This window comes from Mobula hypostoma, chromosome 3 (assembly GCF_963921235.1).
Source record: "Mobula hypostoma chromosome 3, sMobHyp1.1, whole genome shotgun sequence".
In the NCBI taxonomy this organism is placed as follows: Eukaryota; Metazoa; Chordata; class Chondrichthyes; order Myliobatiformes; family Myliobatidae; genus Mobula; species Mobula hypostoma.
The window spans coordinates 219,153,778-219,167,800 of NC_086099.1; the positions used below are offsets into that span (position 1 = coordinate 219,153,778).

The window sequence follows — 14,023 nt, forward strand, 5'->3', positions numbered from 1 at the left end:
TATATAGTATACTTTGATAAATATACTTTGAACTTTGAATGCTGAGCTGCAGTCAATAAAGAACATCCTGACGTACACATCTACGTATGACAGATTCTCCTGTCCCCTAATAAGTTAAGGCTGCATCACTTTATTTCTGATTGTCCAGACACCAGAAATAATGGAACACAGTTGAACTCTCCATGAATGTTCTGTTTTTATGCTTTATTACAGCCTTGTGATTTCATTGCCGACATTACGATTTAAACCACACACACTAAATGCTTGGACTTCGTTTGTGTAGTGGTAAGGACAACGTCACAGAACTATAGATGCACAACTGTCTTTCTCCAGTCCTGATGAAGGGTCTCGGATCGAAACTTCGACCTTTTAACTCTTTTCCATAGATGCTGCCTGGCCTGCTGAGTTCCTCCTGCATTTTCTTTGTGTTGCTGGATTTTCAGCATCTGCAGATTTTCTCTTGTTTGTGATTAGAATTTAAGTTCAGTACTGGATTGCGAGGCAAGGTGTGGCTGCCAGGAATAAGAGAGATGTGTTTAACTCATTTTCCAGGGGGAAAAACCTACAGCCATCCTATTGAGAAATAAGAGTATTTCCCCCAGAGGTTGCACAACTCGTGACTCAGTGCCCCCGCCCCCGAAGAGGGAAACGCCCCTTTTCATCATCTGTACTCAATCCACCTGTTGAATGGGTTGCTCGCACGTCAATCACACTGATTTTCCATGACGTGCGCTGCCCGTGGCCGGTACTTCGCATTCACGAAAAATTGGGCGTGATTACGTTACCATAGAAACTCACAGCCCCCCTCTCTCTGCTTCTAAAATTAACGGAGTTCCCATGGACATGAACGCATCAAATCAGTAAAGTTACTGAAAATAATTACAGACTCGATGCATATACTAGATACTATAATACTTATTACGTTTTCTGTGTAAATTCTGCAGAAGTTAACTCAAGTTGGACGTACGTGGGCGGTTCTTCGTCATTTCCGTTTATCGCCTTTTGCGTCAGTTCCTGTGTGGACCGGTTGAGAAGTAGCGGAGCGGCGGCTTCGGAGCAGAGACGTATCGGGACTTCGGACGGACGATCAGGTGAGGCGCATCACCTTCCCTCCGGTATTCGGTCGCGGGCCGCCCGCCCGCCCTTGATCAGTGAGTGGGGCCGCGGTACACAGGCGGCAGGTCGGCTCTCCCCATCGGGTTGAGCACCGGCCGGCTGCCGGCGAGTGAGAGACAGCATCGCAGCAGGAGATGTTGTCTTCGTATTCTTCACTCCACTACTGCGCAAGGAAGGGCTGCGTTGCCACGGCGTCTTTCTGGCCTTCAGCTTCAGTACCGTGTAAAAAATTCCAAAAACCTGAAAACAGGCTCCAGGGCTGTTTCTGTCCCGCCGTTATAAGACAGCGGTCCTTCAGTCGATCAGATGGACTCTTGACCGCGCAATTTATCCTGTTATTGGCCTTGCACATTATAGTTTGCCTTTATTACACTAAACTGAGGAATTCGAATGTTTTTATCACTGTTTTATAGGATGTGAAATTGTTTAGTGGCATGCGATAGAAGGGCGTGAAGTTACTGTAAATTGCAAAATAGTGGGGAAAAAATGAGGTAATGTTCATATGCAGTTCAGAAATTACATATGGAGCAAGTTGTTTCAAAGTTATTTAGACTCCATCTTCAAGCTCCTGTAGCTCCTCTCTGGTGAGTGATGAGAACAGTCCATCCTGGATGCTGAGGGTCCTTAGTGATGGGTGTGGCGCTGCCTCTGTGGGATCGGTGTATCTGCGCCCTCTGATGAGGGTAGCAATGCCTTATTCGGTATTTTCCCATGTGCTACCTCATTGAACTGATGTGATGAAGTGATCTGTGTGGACGGCATGCGGTTTCCTCTATACCTTGGTACATGTAACAGTAAACCAGTGAGATTTTCTAGGTCATGGTCCAAGGTGTGGGATGTGAGTTGGGGGAAGATGAAAAGGCCATGTTGAGTTGTTCGCAGTGTAACTTGTGTGTGGTACACTTTTTCCAGTCAGTAAAAAGACAGTCACTTTTTATTGTTGCTGTAGTGTTTTGTGATAGGTGGTTAACAAATGAGTTTTATTGAAGCCTGGGATTAATGGAATCAGAATAAAACTTTCAGTTCTGATGTAATTTTTCATTTCCTGGCACTAAAACAACAGTGGGAGTTCAGGGAGGAGAGGTGAAACTTGCTTAGAGGCACCTCATAAATTTATGGTTTCACATGTTTATTTTCCTTGAATATATGCTGGTAATCCTTAAAAACATTATGGAAATTTATTAACTTGAACATGGATTTTCCCATTTCTCTTTCATCAGTCAGGGTATTGGTTTTGAAGTTGGGTTATGTTGCAGTAGTATAAGTTATTATTGAGGCTGCACTTGGAGAACTGTGCACAGTTTTGGTCGCCCTATAGACATGGTTACATTAGGAAGAGTGTGCTGAAAAGATTTGCAAGCATGTTGCCAGGTCTAGAGGCCCTGAGTCAGAGTGAGGTTGGCCAGGTTAGGTCTTTATTTCTCAAAATGTAGGAAAATACAGGGTTGGGGGGGGGTGGCAGGAGAGACCTTTATAATTTTAAATCTTTCTGTGAGAGCTGGAGAATAAGTCCTTGTAGCCAGGGTAGTTGAGTTGAACACTAGAGGGTATAGGTTTAGGGTGAGAAGGGGAAAGATTTAAAAGTCAAGTCACTTTTTATTGTCATTTTGACCATAACTGCTGGTACAGTACACAGTAAAAATGAGACAATGTTTTTCAGGACCATGGTGCTACATGAAACAATACAAAAACTACACTGAACTACGTAAAACAACACAAAATCTACACTAGACTACAGACCCACCCAGGACTGCATAAAGTGCACAAAACAGTGCAGACATTACAATAAATAATGAACAAGACAATAGGCACAGTAGAGAGCAGTAGGTTGCTGTCAGTCCAGGCTCTGGGTATTGAGGAGTCTGATGGCTTGGGGGAAGAAACTGTTACATATTCTGGTCGTGAGAGCCCGAATACTTCGGTGCCTTTTGCCGGATGGCTGAAGGGAGAAGAGTTTGTATGAGGGGTGCATGGGGTCCTTCATAATGCTGTTTGCTTTATGGATGCAGCATGTGGTGTAAATGTCTGTAATGGCGGGAAGAGAGACCCCAGTGATTTTCTCAGCTGACCTCACTATCTGCTGCAGGGCCTTGCAATCTGAGATGGTGCAATGAGGCAGTGATGCGGCTGCTCAGGATGCTCTCAATACAACCTCTGTAGAACGTGGTGAGGATGGGGGGTGGGAGATGGATTTTTCTCAGCCTTCGCAGAAGGTAGAGATGCTGCTGGGCTTTCTTTGCTATGGAGATGGTGTTGAGGGACCAGGTGAGATTCTCCGCCAGGTGAACACCAAGAAATTTGGTGCTCTTAACGATCTCTACGGAGGAGTCGTTGCTGTTCAGTGGAGAGTGGTCGCTCCGTGTCCTCCTGAAGTCAACAACCATCTCTTTTGTTTTGTTCACATTCAGAGACAGGTTGTTGGCTCTGCACCAGTCTGTTAGCCGCTGCACCTCCTCTCTGTATGCTGACTCATCGTTCTTGCTGATGAGACCCACCACGGTTGTGTCATTGGCGAACTTGATGATGTGGTTTGTGCTGTGTGTTACAGCACAGTTGTGGGTCAGCAGAGTGAACAGCAATGGACTGAGCACACAGCCCTGGGGGGCCCCTGTGCTCATTGTGATGGTGTTGGAGATGCTGCTTCCAATCTGGACTGACTGAGGTCTCCCAGTCAGGAAGTCTAGGATCCAGTTGCAGAGGGAAGTGCTCTGACCCAATTTGCTCAGCTTTCCAGTCAGTTTCTGTGGAATGATTGTGTTGAATGCTGAACTGAAATCTATGAACAGCATTCGGACGTACGTGTCTTTTTTGTTCAGGTGGGTTAGGGCCAGGTGGAGGGTGATGGCAATGGTGTCGTCTGTTGAATGGTTGGGACGGTACGCGAACTGCAGGGAGTCCAGTGAGGGGGGCAGCAGGGTCTCAATGTACCTCATGACGAGCCTCTCGAAACACTTCATGATGATGGATGTGAGTGCAATGGGATGATAGTCGTTGAGGCAGGACACTGAAGACTTCTGCACAAGGATGATGGTTGCGGCCTTGAAGCACGTAGGAACAATGGCACTGCTCGGGGAAATGTTGAAGATGTCAGTGAGAATCTCTGCTAGCTGGTCTGCACATCCTGTAAGCACTCTGCCAGGAATATTTTCTGGTCCAGCAGCCTTCCGTGGGTTGACCCTGCACAGGGTTCTCCTCACATCGGCCTCAGTAGGACACAGCACCTGGTCATTGGAGGAGGGGTGGTGGTAAGGAACCAGAGGGGCAACTTTTTTCATGCAGGGTATGAGTAACATGGAATAAGCTGCCAGAGGAACTGGTTGAGGCTGGTAGAATCATGTCAGTTCAGAATCATTTGGATAATTACACGGAGGGTTGGGGTTTGGAGGGGTATGTATCAAATGCAGGAAATTGGGACTAGCTGGGTAGATACCATAGTTGACATGACTGGTTGGGCTAAATGGTCTGTATTGCTGTGACTCTTACACAGATGCTACAGTATATTCAAATATTTTCTTTATCTGTGAGAATAGCTTTTAAAAGATTTATTTTAACTCCCACCAGAAAACAGATGTTTGGCTGCAATTCTTAATCCATCAATTTTCTGTTCTTGCTTGCCAACTAATAAGCTAATGGTCTGGTTTCTATTTTACAATTTACTTTGTAATGAATCATCAAGCAAATCTGCAATGTCATTGTGAATAAGTAATTTGGGATTAGCTCATTGCTTTGTATAAGTGAGGCTTTCCCGTAAATCAAACCCAGCAGATTGCCTCAGCCACACAAAGAAACACAGCCAGGCATATGGTTTATGGGAAATGAGGAAGTGTGTGCAATTTTCGTAAGTTTGGATTGCCTGTCTATGCAAATCATTTTGGGTCATGAAATTAAAACTGGGTTTATTTCCTTCAGGAAGATTTGGTAAATAAAATGTATAGCAACTTACGCACATAAAATGATGGAGGAACTCAGCTGGTCAGGCAGAATCTATGGAAAAGAGCAAATGTTTCAGGCAGAGATCCTTCAAGACTGAGAAGGAAAAGGGAAGATACCAGAATAAAAAATGGGGGGAGGGGGAAGGAGGCTAGCTGGAAGGTGATGCGTAAAGCCAAGTGGGTGGGAAAGGTCAGTGCTGGTGAAGAAAGAATCTGATAGAGGAGAGTGGACAATAGGAGAAAGGGAAGTGGGGGTGGAACCCCGGGGGAAGTAATAGGCAGGTGTGAAAAAGTGAAGGGTAAGGTCGGAGTGGGGAATAGAGTGAGTGGGGAGGGGGTGGATTCATTCACCAGAAGGTGAAATAAATATTCATGCTCTCAGGTTGGAGGTTACCCAGTTAGAATATGAGGGTGGCCTCATCTTGGCATCGACATGTCAGAACAAGAATGGGGATCAGAATTAAAATGCTTGGCCACAGGGAAGTCCCACTTGTAACAGATGGTGCAGAGGTGGTTGGCCCTCTACCCTGAGGCTGGGTGCCAACCTGATGGCGTGAATATCAATATCTCCTTCCTTCTCATCTCTGTTCTAAATGGACGTCCCTTTATTTTCAGAGGCTGTGTCCTCTGGTCCTATACTCATCCCCTTTCAGAAACATCCTCTCCACATCCACTCTGTCTAGGCCTTTCAATATTCAATAGGTTTAATTGAGGTCCACCCGCCCTCATTCTTCTAAACTCCAGCATGTTCAGGCCCAGAACATCAAACACTCTCCGTATGTTAACCCTCAGAATCATTCTTGTGAACCTCCCCTGGATTCTCTCCAATGCCAGCACATCTTTTCTGAATAAGGGTCCAAAGTTGTTCAGCATACTCCAAGTGCGGTCTGATCAATGCCTTATAAAGCCTCAGCATTACATCCTTGCTTTCATTTTTTAGTCTTCTGGAAATGAATGGTAATGTTGCATTTGACTTCCTCTCCACCGACTGAAGCTGCAAATTAACCTTTAGGAAATCCTGATCAAGGTGTCCCAAGTCCCTTTGCAACTTTTGATTTTTGAATTTTCTCCTCATTTTTATTCCTTCTACTAAGTGCATCACTATCACTTCTTTGACCATTCTCCCAATCTGTCTGAGTCCTTCCACAGACCCCCTTCTTCCTCAATACCACCAACCCCTCCCCCCCCAACCTATCTTTGTATTGTCTACAAACTTGGCCACAGCCACGAATTCCATCATCCAAATTATTGACGTGTAATGTGAAAAGAAGTGGTCCCAACCGACACTGGCAGCCTACCAGATAAGGGCTCCTTTATTCCCACTCTGCCTCCTGCCAATCGACCAATCTTCTGTCCATGCTAGTATCTTTATTGTAATACCATGGGCTCTTGTGCAGCCTCAGGGTGCCACCTTGTCAAAGGTCTTTCAAAAATCCAGTTAAGCAATATCCTCTGACTTTGTCCAGCCTGTTATTTCCTCAAAGAATTCCACAGGTTTACAACTGAGATTCATCAGGACGTGGCCTGGATTGGAGAGTATTAGTACTGGACAATTTGGTGTGCATTCCCTGTGTGTTAAGAGGATAGAAGTAAATAAAACAACAGCTTAGAACTGGAGTTTTTTTCTTCCCAGGGTGAAAATATCAAACACTTAGAGGACTTGGCTTTAAGTGAGGGGTGGGGCAGTTTTTGTTTTGCAGAACCAGCGGCTGGTTTCTGGAACACTCCCCCAGGGAGATGATGGAAACATAAACAGTAGCATATTTAAACAGGCGCATGGAGGAATATAGTCAATGTGCAGACTAAATTGAAATCATGGCATGGACATGGGTCATTCCTGTGTACTCTCTATGTTATAATATTTCAATGTGAACTTATTATGCACCTTGGAGTTGATACCTAGCTTTGATCATGGAGCTGTAGTGTTTGTCAAGTTTAGGTGCGTTCGTCAGTAGTTCAAGCCCTTCCCACCCCAGTGATGGTAATTTAGATAGCAAGGAAAGGACTTTAAATCCTAAAGGATTGTTGTTGTTGGGTTTGTGTTGTAAATATGACTTGGAACTATGTAGCCCATGTCCCAATTTTGTTCAAAGTATATTTATTATCTAGTTCTCACTACATGCAGAGATAGACCTCTTCATTTGATGATCAGGAGCTGAGTGGAATTGAACACTGGAGTCATCGGCAATCATTCCCACTTCTGATTTAAATGAAAGAGAAGACATTGAAACAGCTGAAGGTGGTGGTGCTCAGGATGCTGTATGGAAGAACTCTTACCATGTACTTGGGCTGGTATGATTGAAGATGTAATAACTTCCACTTTATTCATAGAAAGATGATTCCTCTGTTAACTTAAGGACAGCTGTCACACATTCACGTTGTAACAATTCCCACTACTTAACTGGCATTACAGCTTTCATGTTTTTCTATTTTTGCAGCCATCATGTCTTCAAGTGATGCGAGTTTGTTGCCTACACTTGGCCAAGAAGATGACCACGCCTCTAAACTTATTCGAAAATCCAAGGAATCCCCTTTTGTTCCTATCGGTAAATTGGCTTCTAAATCTCCTTGTCAAGTTAACAGTATTGTTATATAATCACTTTTATCCAATTCATCAGATAAAATTCAAATTATTTATAGTTGGGGTAAGAGCCCATGTTAATTAGTTGTGTATTGAACCCATTTGACATTAGAGCTGTGGTCAGCATCGTTCTCTCTCATTCTAGGCCTGAGTTTGCAATGTGGCTCATTGACTACATTTTGCTGACTTTGTAGTTCAGTGAGTCTTTGTACTGTTTACTCAATAATTGTGAGCATAATCTATGATTCAAGTTTTAATTGTCTTTCAACTAATGAGCACAGCCAAATGAAATTCTGTTCCCTCGGGGCCATGGTACAAAACATAGTACCGACAGTCAAACATAGGAGAAGGCAAATATAGCACATATAAGATAGGAAGCACATATAAAAGAGCAGTAAAACAGAGGCACACAAAAATTATAGTCTTAAGTCCCTGAGTCCACGAACGTTGTAGTAGTCTGCAGTTGAACACAATACCGATTGAACACTGGGGGAGTGGGGCAGGTGGCAGCACTGACTCCAGCATGGAACCACACCACCTCCGGCACTCCAGTGGAGCCCGTGACTCCGGTGCCTTCCCCTGGGTGCTGCAACACCACACCTTGAGACAAATTCCTCACTGCGGAGGAGCTCCACCCCTGCCATTTGCCAGTAAACCAATGAATTGGTCCTGCAGCATTCCACGCCACCAATGTCCAACAGGGCCTTGCGATCACAAGAAAAGCGACTAAGATGATCACTCAGTGTTAGACTGCACGTCACCTTCACATACCGACGTGTCTCTGTTGCAGGCAACACTGTGGTCAGCATCAAGTCCAGATACTTCAATTTCTCTGCCAGCGAGCAACTTGCTGACAGATTAGACCTGCAGTACTTTAAGTTATTAATGTCCAGCAGGTATTGCAATCATTAAAAGTGTTTTTTAAAAAAAATACAAGAACACCTTTGGTTGACCTTGTAGAAGCCACTGCTTCTGAGCATGCTGCCATCTTGCCCATTGAAATCTCATTCACTGAAATGCTGCATTTGGAAACCCAGGAACACAATGGTTGTACATCGTATCATTTCTCCCTGGGTGTACCTTGTGTCAGCATCTCAACTTCCAGACCATTCAGTCAAAGTTGAAGCACGAGTTACGGGAATGCCTCTGTTGACTTTATCCTATATTTCAGAGTTCATTAAATATTATGAATAGAAGAAACAGTATCACAAAGGGAAATATTGTAGGGTCTGAACATGCTGGGAGTAACAAGTGAGTGAGGAAAATCTTGTGTTTGTGTAGAATGAATTTCCTTTTAAGAAGGTGGTATTTTAATACCTCATTGTGACACATAATTAACAGTAGAATTTAATTTGACTCCTTACTGCATGAACAGTATTTAGAAGTATTATAGAATTGATTTACAGAATTTCCTGTTTAAAGACAGGCTACGGACGGTATTCTGAATAATTCCCAGCCTTCAGAAAAATATTTCTCTTGTGTTTTAGGTATTGCTGGTTTTGCATCAGTGGTGGCCTATGGACTCTTCAAACTGAAGGCTCGGGGGAACAAAAAAATGTCAGTGCATCTAATCCACATGCGTGTGGCAGCCCAAGGATGTGTGGTGGGAGCAATGACTTTGGGTAATGGTCTTGATCTAAACAAAAGCTTTGGGCAGATAATGGTCAGGCATGAATCAGAAAAATCTTTGCAGGTTGCATCTGTTTGAGGCTAGTGCTAAATAAGCAGAATGTTTTAATTGCACCTCCTAAAACCATTCCACATCAAATTTGACAGTTAACAATCATGCTGGACCACTGGTTTCTGTTTTCAAGTTTGTGTTGTTCTCTAATGAAGCAGCAATTTTCCAGTGTTTTTGGCAATCTATTAGAGCAACATGTTAATAACAATTCTACAAAGCCATACTTTTAATCTTTGGATACTGATGGGATACTTTGGGGAGGTATAAATGCAACACATTTTTTCCCTACACTGCTATAAGTAGGTGCAGGTCTTTGATTGGATCTTGAGTTTTGCAGTTGATGTGGAGTTATTTGAAGTAGGAAAAGGAAAGCTTGGCTTTAAGACCTGGGATTGCATATTCTCAAGTTACGGTCAGCCGAGACCACCTTTTTTGCTTGTTTGCACAGCACCACATTCCTTCCAGTGTATTGTGTTGTCATAATTATACGGAATAGCAACAGGCCGTTCAGCCCAATACTTTCTGTACTTTCCTGTGTTATTCCCGCAAACAGCAGAAAACAAGCTGCTAGACCAGGGGTGGCCAAGCTTTTACATTCCAAGCGTCAATTTTTTCACGCACGAGTTCAGATGCGCCATACAACTCTTGTACCCCCACAATTCTTGTAAAAATGTTAATACAGAACTCGTGTGAAAAAGTCTCATCTGAACTTGTGTGTGAAAAAATTGACGCATGGAATGTAAAAGATTGGCCACTCCTGTTCTAGACTGTTTCTTATTATTCTAAATTTCAGTATCTGTAGTCTCTTATGTCTCCAGTTCATCCATATCCTGCCAAATCTTTCTTATCTGTGGACCTATGTAAATATTGTAAATTGTACTGGCCTTACTCTATTCCTCTTCCATAGACCCACTGTACTGTGTGGAAATACTTGCCTTAGGTGTCCCTTAAATCTTTCCCCTTCTCATTTGAAACTCATGCCCTCTTGTTTTAGACTCTGCTACCATGGGAAAAGAACTGTGACCATACACCTTATCGCTCTCTGTAATAATCTATGAACTTCTAATGTCACCCCTTGGCCTCTTTCACTCAAGGAAACCAGTGCCAGTCCATACTGTCTCTCCTTCTAAGTTGAGCCATGCATTCCTGGTAACCTCCTCTTGAATCTTTTCTGCTCTTTAATCATATCTGTCTTATAATATGGTGACCAGAACTGCACACAATGCACTGTCAGCAACATCTACTCAATGCACTGTCTGACAAAGGCAAGTGTGCCATTTGTTGCCTTCACCTTGTCTGCCTGCATTGCCACTTTCAGCAAGTTATGAACTTGTGCCCCTCGGCCTCTTTGTTCTACAGCACTCTTCAGGGCCCCCTCAAACACTCTGTCCTGTAATAATTTCCCAAAAGGCTTCACATCAGATTTGTCTGAGTTAAATTTGATCTGCCATTCTTTAGACAATCATCACTCTCCACCACCACACCACCAGTTTCAATGTCATCCACACGTTTGTAATGCGTGTATGCCTTGGTTGTGACTGGTTAAGGAGATCTTGCTGAGATTGAAAAGTAATATTTTCCAAAATGTTTCTCTTTTGCAGGAGTTCTTTACTCAATGTTCAAAGAACATTTTTCGAAACCCAGCGAAGAGAAGAATACTTTCCTTCACAAATGAATCAAGATTTCTACAGTACCTCTTTTAAAAAAAATAATAATGATTAAGGCTTTTAAGTATACCTCAAACTGAGGAGGTTAGAATTTTTCTTGTTTTAACTATCTGAAGAATACTTAATTTGTTCTGAAAGTATACTGATCTTACTACCTACAAATGATAGGTAATTTTCCTTGTGATTATTGCCATATGTAGTAAAAGTCATAATTTCACCAAACATTATAAAATGAGATTTACAATCAAACTAAAGCTTTTTAATGTGTCCCTTGCAACAGTTAGACTTGAGATGCTTTTGTTAATGGAACTGATTAATTTCTTGGCAGGATATGATTGGACCTTAAAGTTTAGGGCTACAGGCTGGCTTCCATCTTGGCTTGAGATTGCTATCTAGGCAACTATCCCTATCTTCAACTGATTATAATGATCTGCACTTCAGATCACGTTACTTGTTTCCTATTTGGATTCTCTTGAAGATATTTGCTTGTTGTGGAATGAGGTTGTTGAGTATTAAGGAGGTAGGAGAATATAACCAGAGCCACCTTTAAACTTAAGTATTATAATCTTAATGTTGCAAGGGAAGTAAGTGAAAATTATATGAGAATAACTTGCCGCAGAGCACTGGTATTGTGACCTGAGATTGTAACAACAGTTAGATTCGATTTTATTATAACTTGAAGATGCCCATTTCTAATTCTGGTCTTTTAACTTCAGAACATCCTGCTTATTCATGCTGCTAGTTGGGCTTCTGCTGTCCTCATACATAACCGTCATCTTGCATTGCAGTATACTAGTTAGTGGGCTGGTGATCTTGTACAGTTTAAGAACGTGCTGCCTTATCCACATATCTTACATTGAAATAACAGATTTCAAATATCTCAACATCTGCAAAATTGCTGAAAATTGTGAATACTGAAGTTTGTGTCAGTATTTATATAAGGCAAGTTGGGTTAATGATGAGGGAAATTACTTGAAAATTTTTACATTAACTTCAATGTGTCATAATCTAATCTAATGTGTTTCTGTATTTGATTGTTATGCTTAAATTCTTGTTGGTTGTTATCTCCATGCTTTGTTTTATTTACACAATTCTTTTTGGAAAATTCTAATCTCCAGGGTATTGTAAATTCTGTGGTTCTGCTGATTTTCCATGAGGGCCAATGACAGTTTGAATTGTACAAGTCTTGAATGGGAAACAGTACAAGAACTGGCCTTTCACTTCTACATTGGAAGCAGTGCTTTGATCTGATAAGCATTGTAACATTGCACCATCAACTGTGGGGTAAATCTATTGTGCCTAGATTAAACCTGTGTACTAAGTACTTGAATCATAAAGTTACAAGAGATACAACTACAGATCGGCTTTAGTGTAAAGAGTTTTAAAGCAGTGGTTACCTCAGAATTAGAAAGCTTCAGTCTAAAATGTCAGCATACAGTTGTGGTGGTACTTCATTCACATTATAAGTTTGAGTGTGACTTGGTTATCTCAATGTAAATTAAAGATTTGTAGATTTATTGCAGCAGAAATCTTGTTATTAAAATACCTCAATGCTTTCTTATTTATTCATTATAAAACCACTCTTGTGAAAATAGTTGTAACAAATACATTGGAATAAAAGTGCCTCTTACTGTCTTTGCATTATTTTTATATATTAAATAAAGAGAATATATTGAAGATGGAGCTTGTGGTTTTATGCAATCACAAGGAAAGCTGGGTTTCTGTCGTGAGATTGTGTACTTGTATAGCAAGGGTATAAATGTGGAACAGTCTGGCTTGGTGATGCAGAATCTTGAAGCCACCTGTGAAGTGAACGTCTTAACTAAAAATGATCTCAGTAGGCAGTTGGAGGATTTGTAGGTATTTCTCCAGTACTACCGCACTCCCTCCCTCATGAGACCGGATTACAGGTGGTGCTATGCTGTTATCCAGATGTTAAAGGCAGCTGGCAAAATGACTAACCAACTGGAGAAACTCAGCAGATCAGGCAGCATTTGTGGAGGCAAAGGGATAATAGGGTCCTAAACAAAAATAGCAACTATTCCTTTGCCTTCACAGATGCTACTTGACTGCTGACTTCCCACAGCAGCATTTTTTTTTGTTTGCCCCTTGGTTTTAAATTTTAACCCTGAAGTCCAATGCCTGTCTTGTATATGTCAATTGTGCCCCATCCTAAGGTTCTGGATCCATCCTCTGCCATTTGCCCAAGCACATTTTTATCTGTTATGTCATGCTGTTCCTTTACACAATAATATGTTTAGTGAATATTCTTTTGTTCTTTTATTTTCCTAACTGTCCGTAAGGAATTTGTACTTTCTCCCTGTGCCCTTGTGGGTTTCCTCTGGATGATCTGCTTTCCCCACACATTTCAAAGATGTATGGGTTAGTAGGTTTATTGGTCACATGGAGTGTAATTGGGCCAGTAGGGCCTGTTACCTTGTTAATTAAAACTAAGGTTAAACCAACTGTGAGTTTAGTATTATAGAACAGCCAGGCAAACAGGTTCAAAAGTTCAAAGTAACTATGTCATTATATACCACCTTGAGATTCATTTTCTTGCAGGCATTCACAGTAGAACAAAGAAATACAATTGAATCAATAAGAAACTGCACACAGAACCTGAAACAACCAACATGCAAAAAAAGATGATCTGTACAAATACAAAGAAAACAGAACATTAAGGCTAAAGGGGGAAAAAAAACTAAATACTAAGAAATTAGCCAGCATTCCTTGTTAAACTACTAGTAATTTCTCATCTATCCTCCTGCACTATGACTTTGGGCTGGTTAAGCAATAACTATTGTGGAAAAATATTAAAGATTAGCATTTTCTAATGGATGCTACAATGTCTTATAGCAAATTTGTCTGGGGGAGAGTAACATTTTGGAATCACTGAGGAAGGTGGTAAAATAGACCATAAGACATGGGCAGAATTAGGCCATTCAGCCCATCAAGCCTGTTCCACCATTCTATCATGGCTGATCCCAGATCCTACTCAACCCCATACACCTGCTTTCTCACCATATCCTTTGATGCCTTGACCGAT

At 41.9% G+C, this 14,023-nt stretch overlaps 1 protein-coding gene across 1 annotated transcript; it reads left to right on the forward strand.

Annotated features, from left to right (window-relative positions):
- The first annotated feature begins 245 nt into the window (after nucleotides 1–245).
- Nucleotides 246–12,612, forward strand: LOC134344545 (HIG1 domain family member 1A, mitochondrial-like). The gene is made up of 5 exons (XM_063044527.1): nucleotides 246–285; nucleotides 945–1,091; nucleotides 7,487–7,594; nucleotides 9,117–9,251; nucleotides 10,912–12,612. Exons 1-5 carry the CDS (start codon nucleotides 261–263, stop codon nucleotides 10,983–10,985), a joined length of 489 nt encoding a protein of 162 aa, XP_062900597.1. The 5' UTR covers nucleotides 246–260; the 3' UTR covers nucleotides 10,986–12,612.
- The last annotated feature ends 1,411 nt before the right edge of the window (nucleotides 12,613–14,023 follow it).

Excerpts from the sequence above, each read along its gene's own strand:
- LOC134344545 (XM_063044527.1), top strand. The coding sequence starts at position 261 with ATGCTTGGACTTCGTTTGTGTAGTG. Across the intron at positions 286-944 it reads TGGACTTCGTTTGTGTAGTG|AAGTTAACTCAAGTTGGACG; the intron begins GTAAGGACAACG and ends TAAATTCTGCAG. Across the intron at positions 7,595-9,116 it reads ATCCCCTTTTGTTCCTATCG|GTATTGCTGGTTTTGCATCA; the intron begins GTAAATTGGCTT and ends CTTGTGTTTTAG.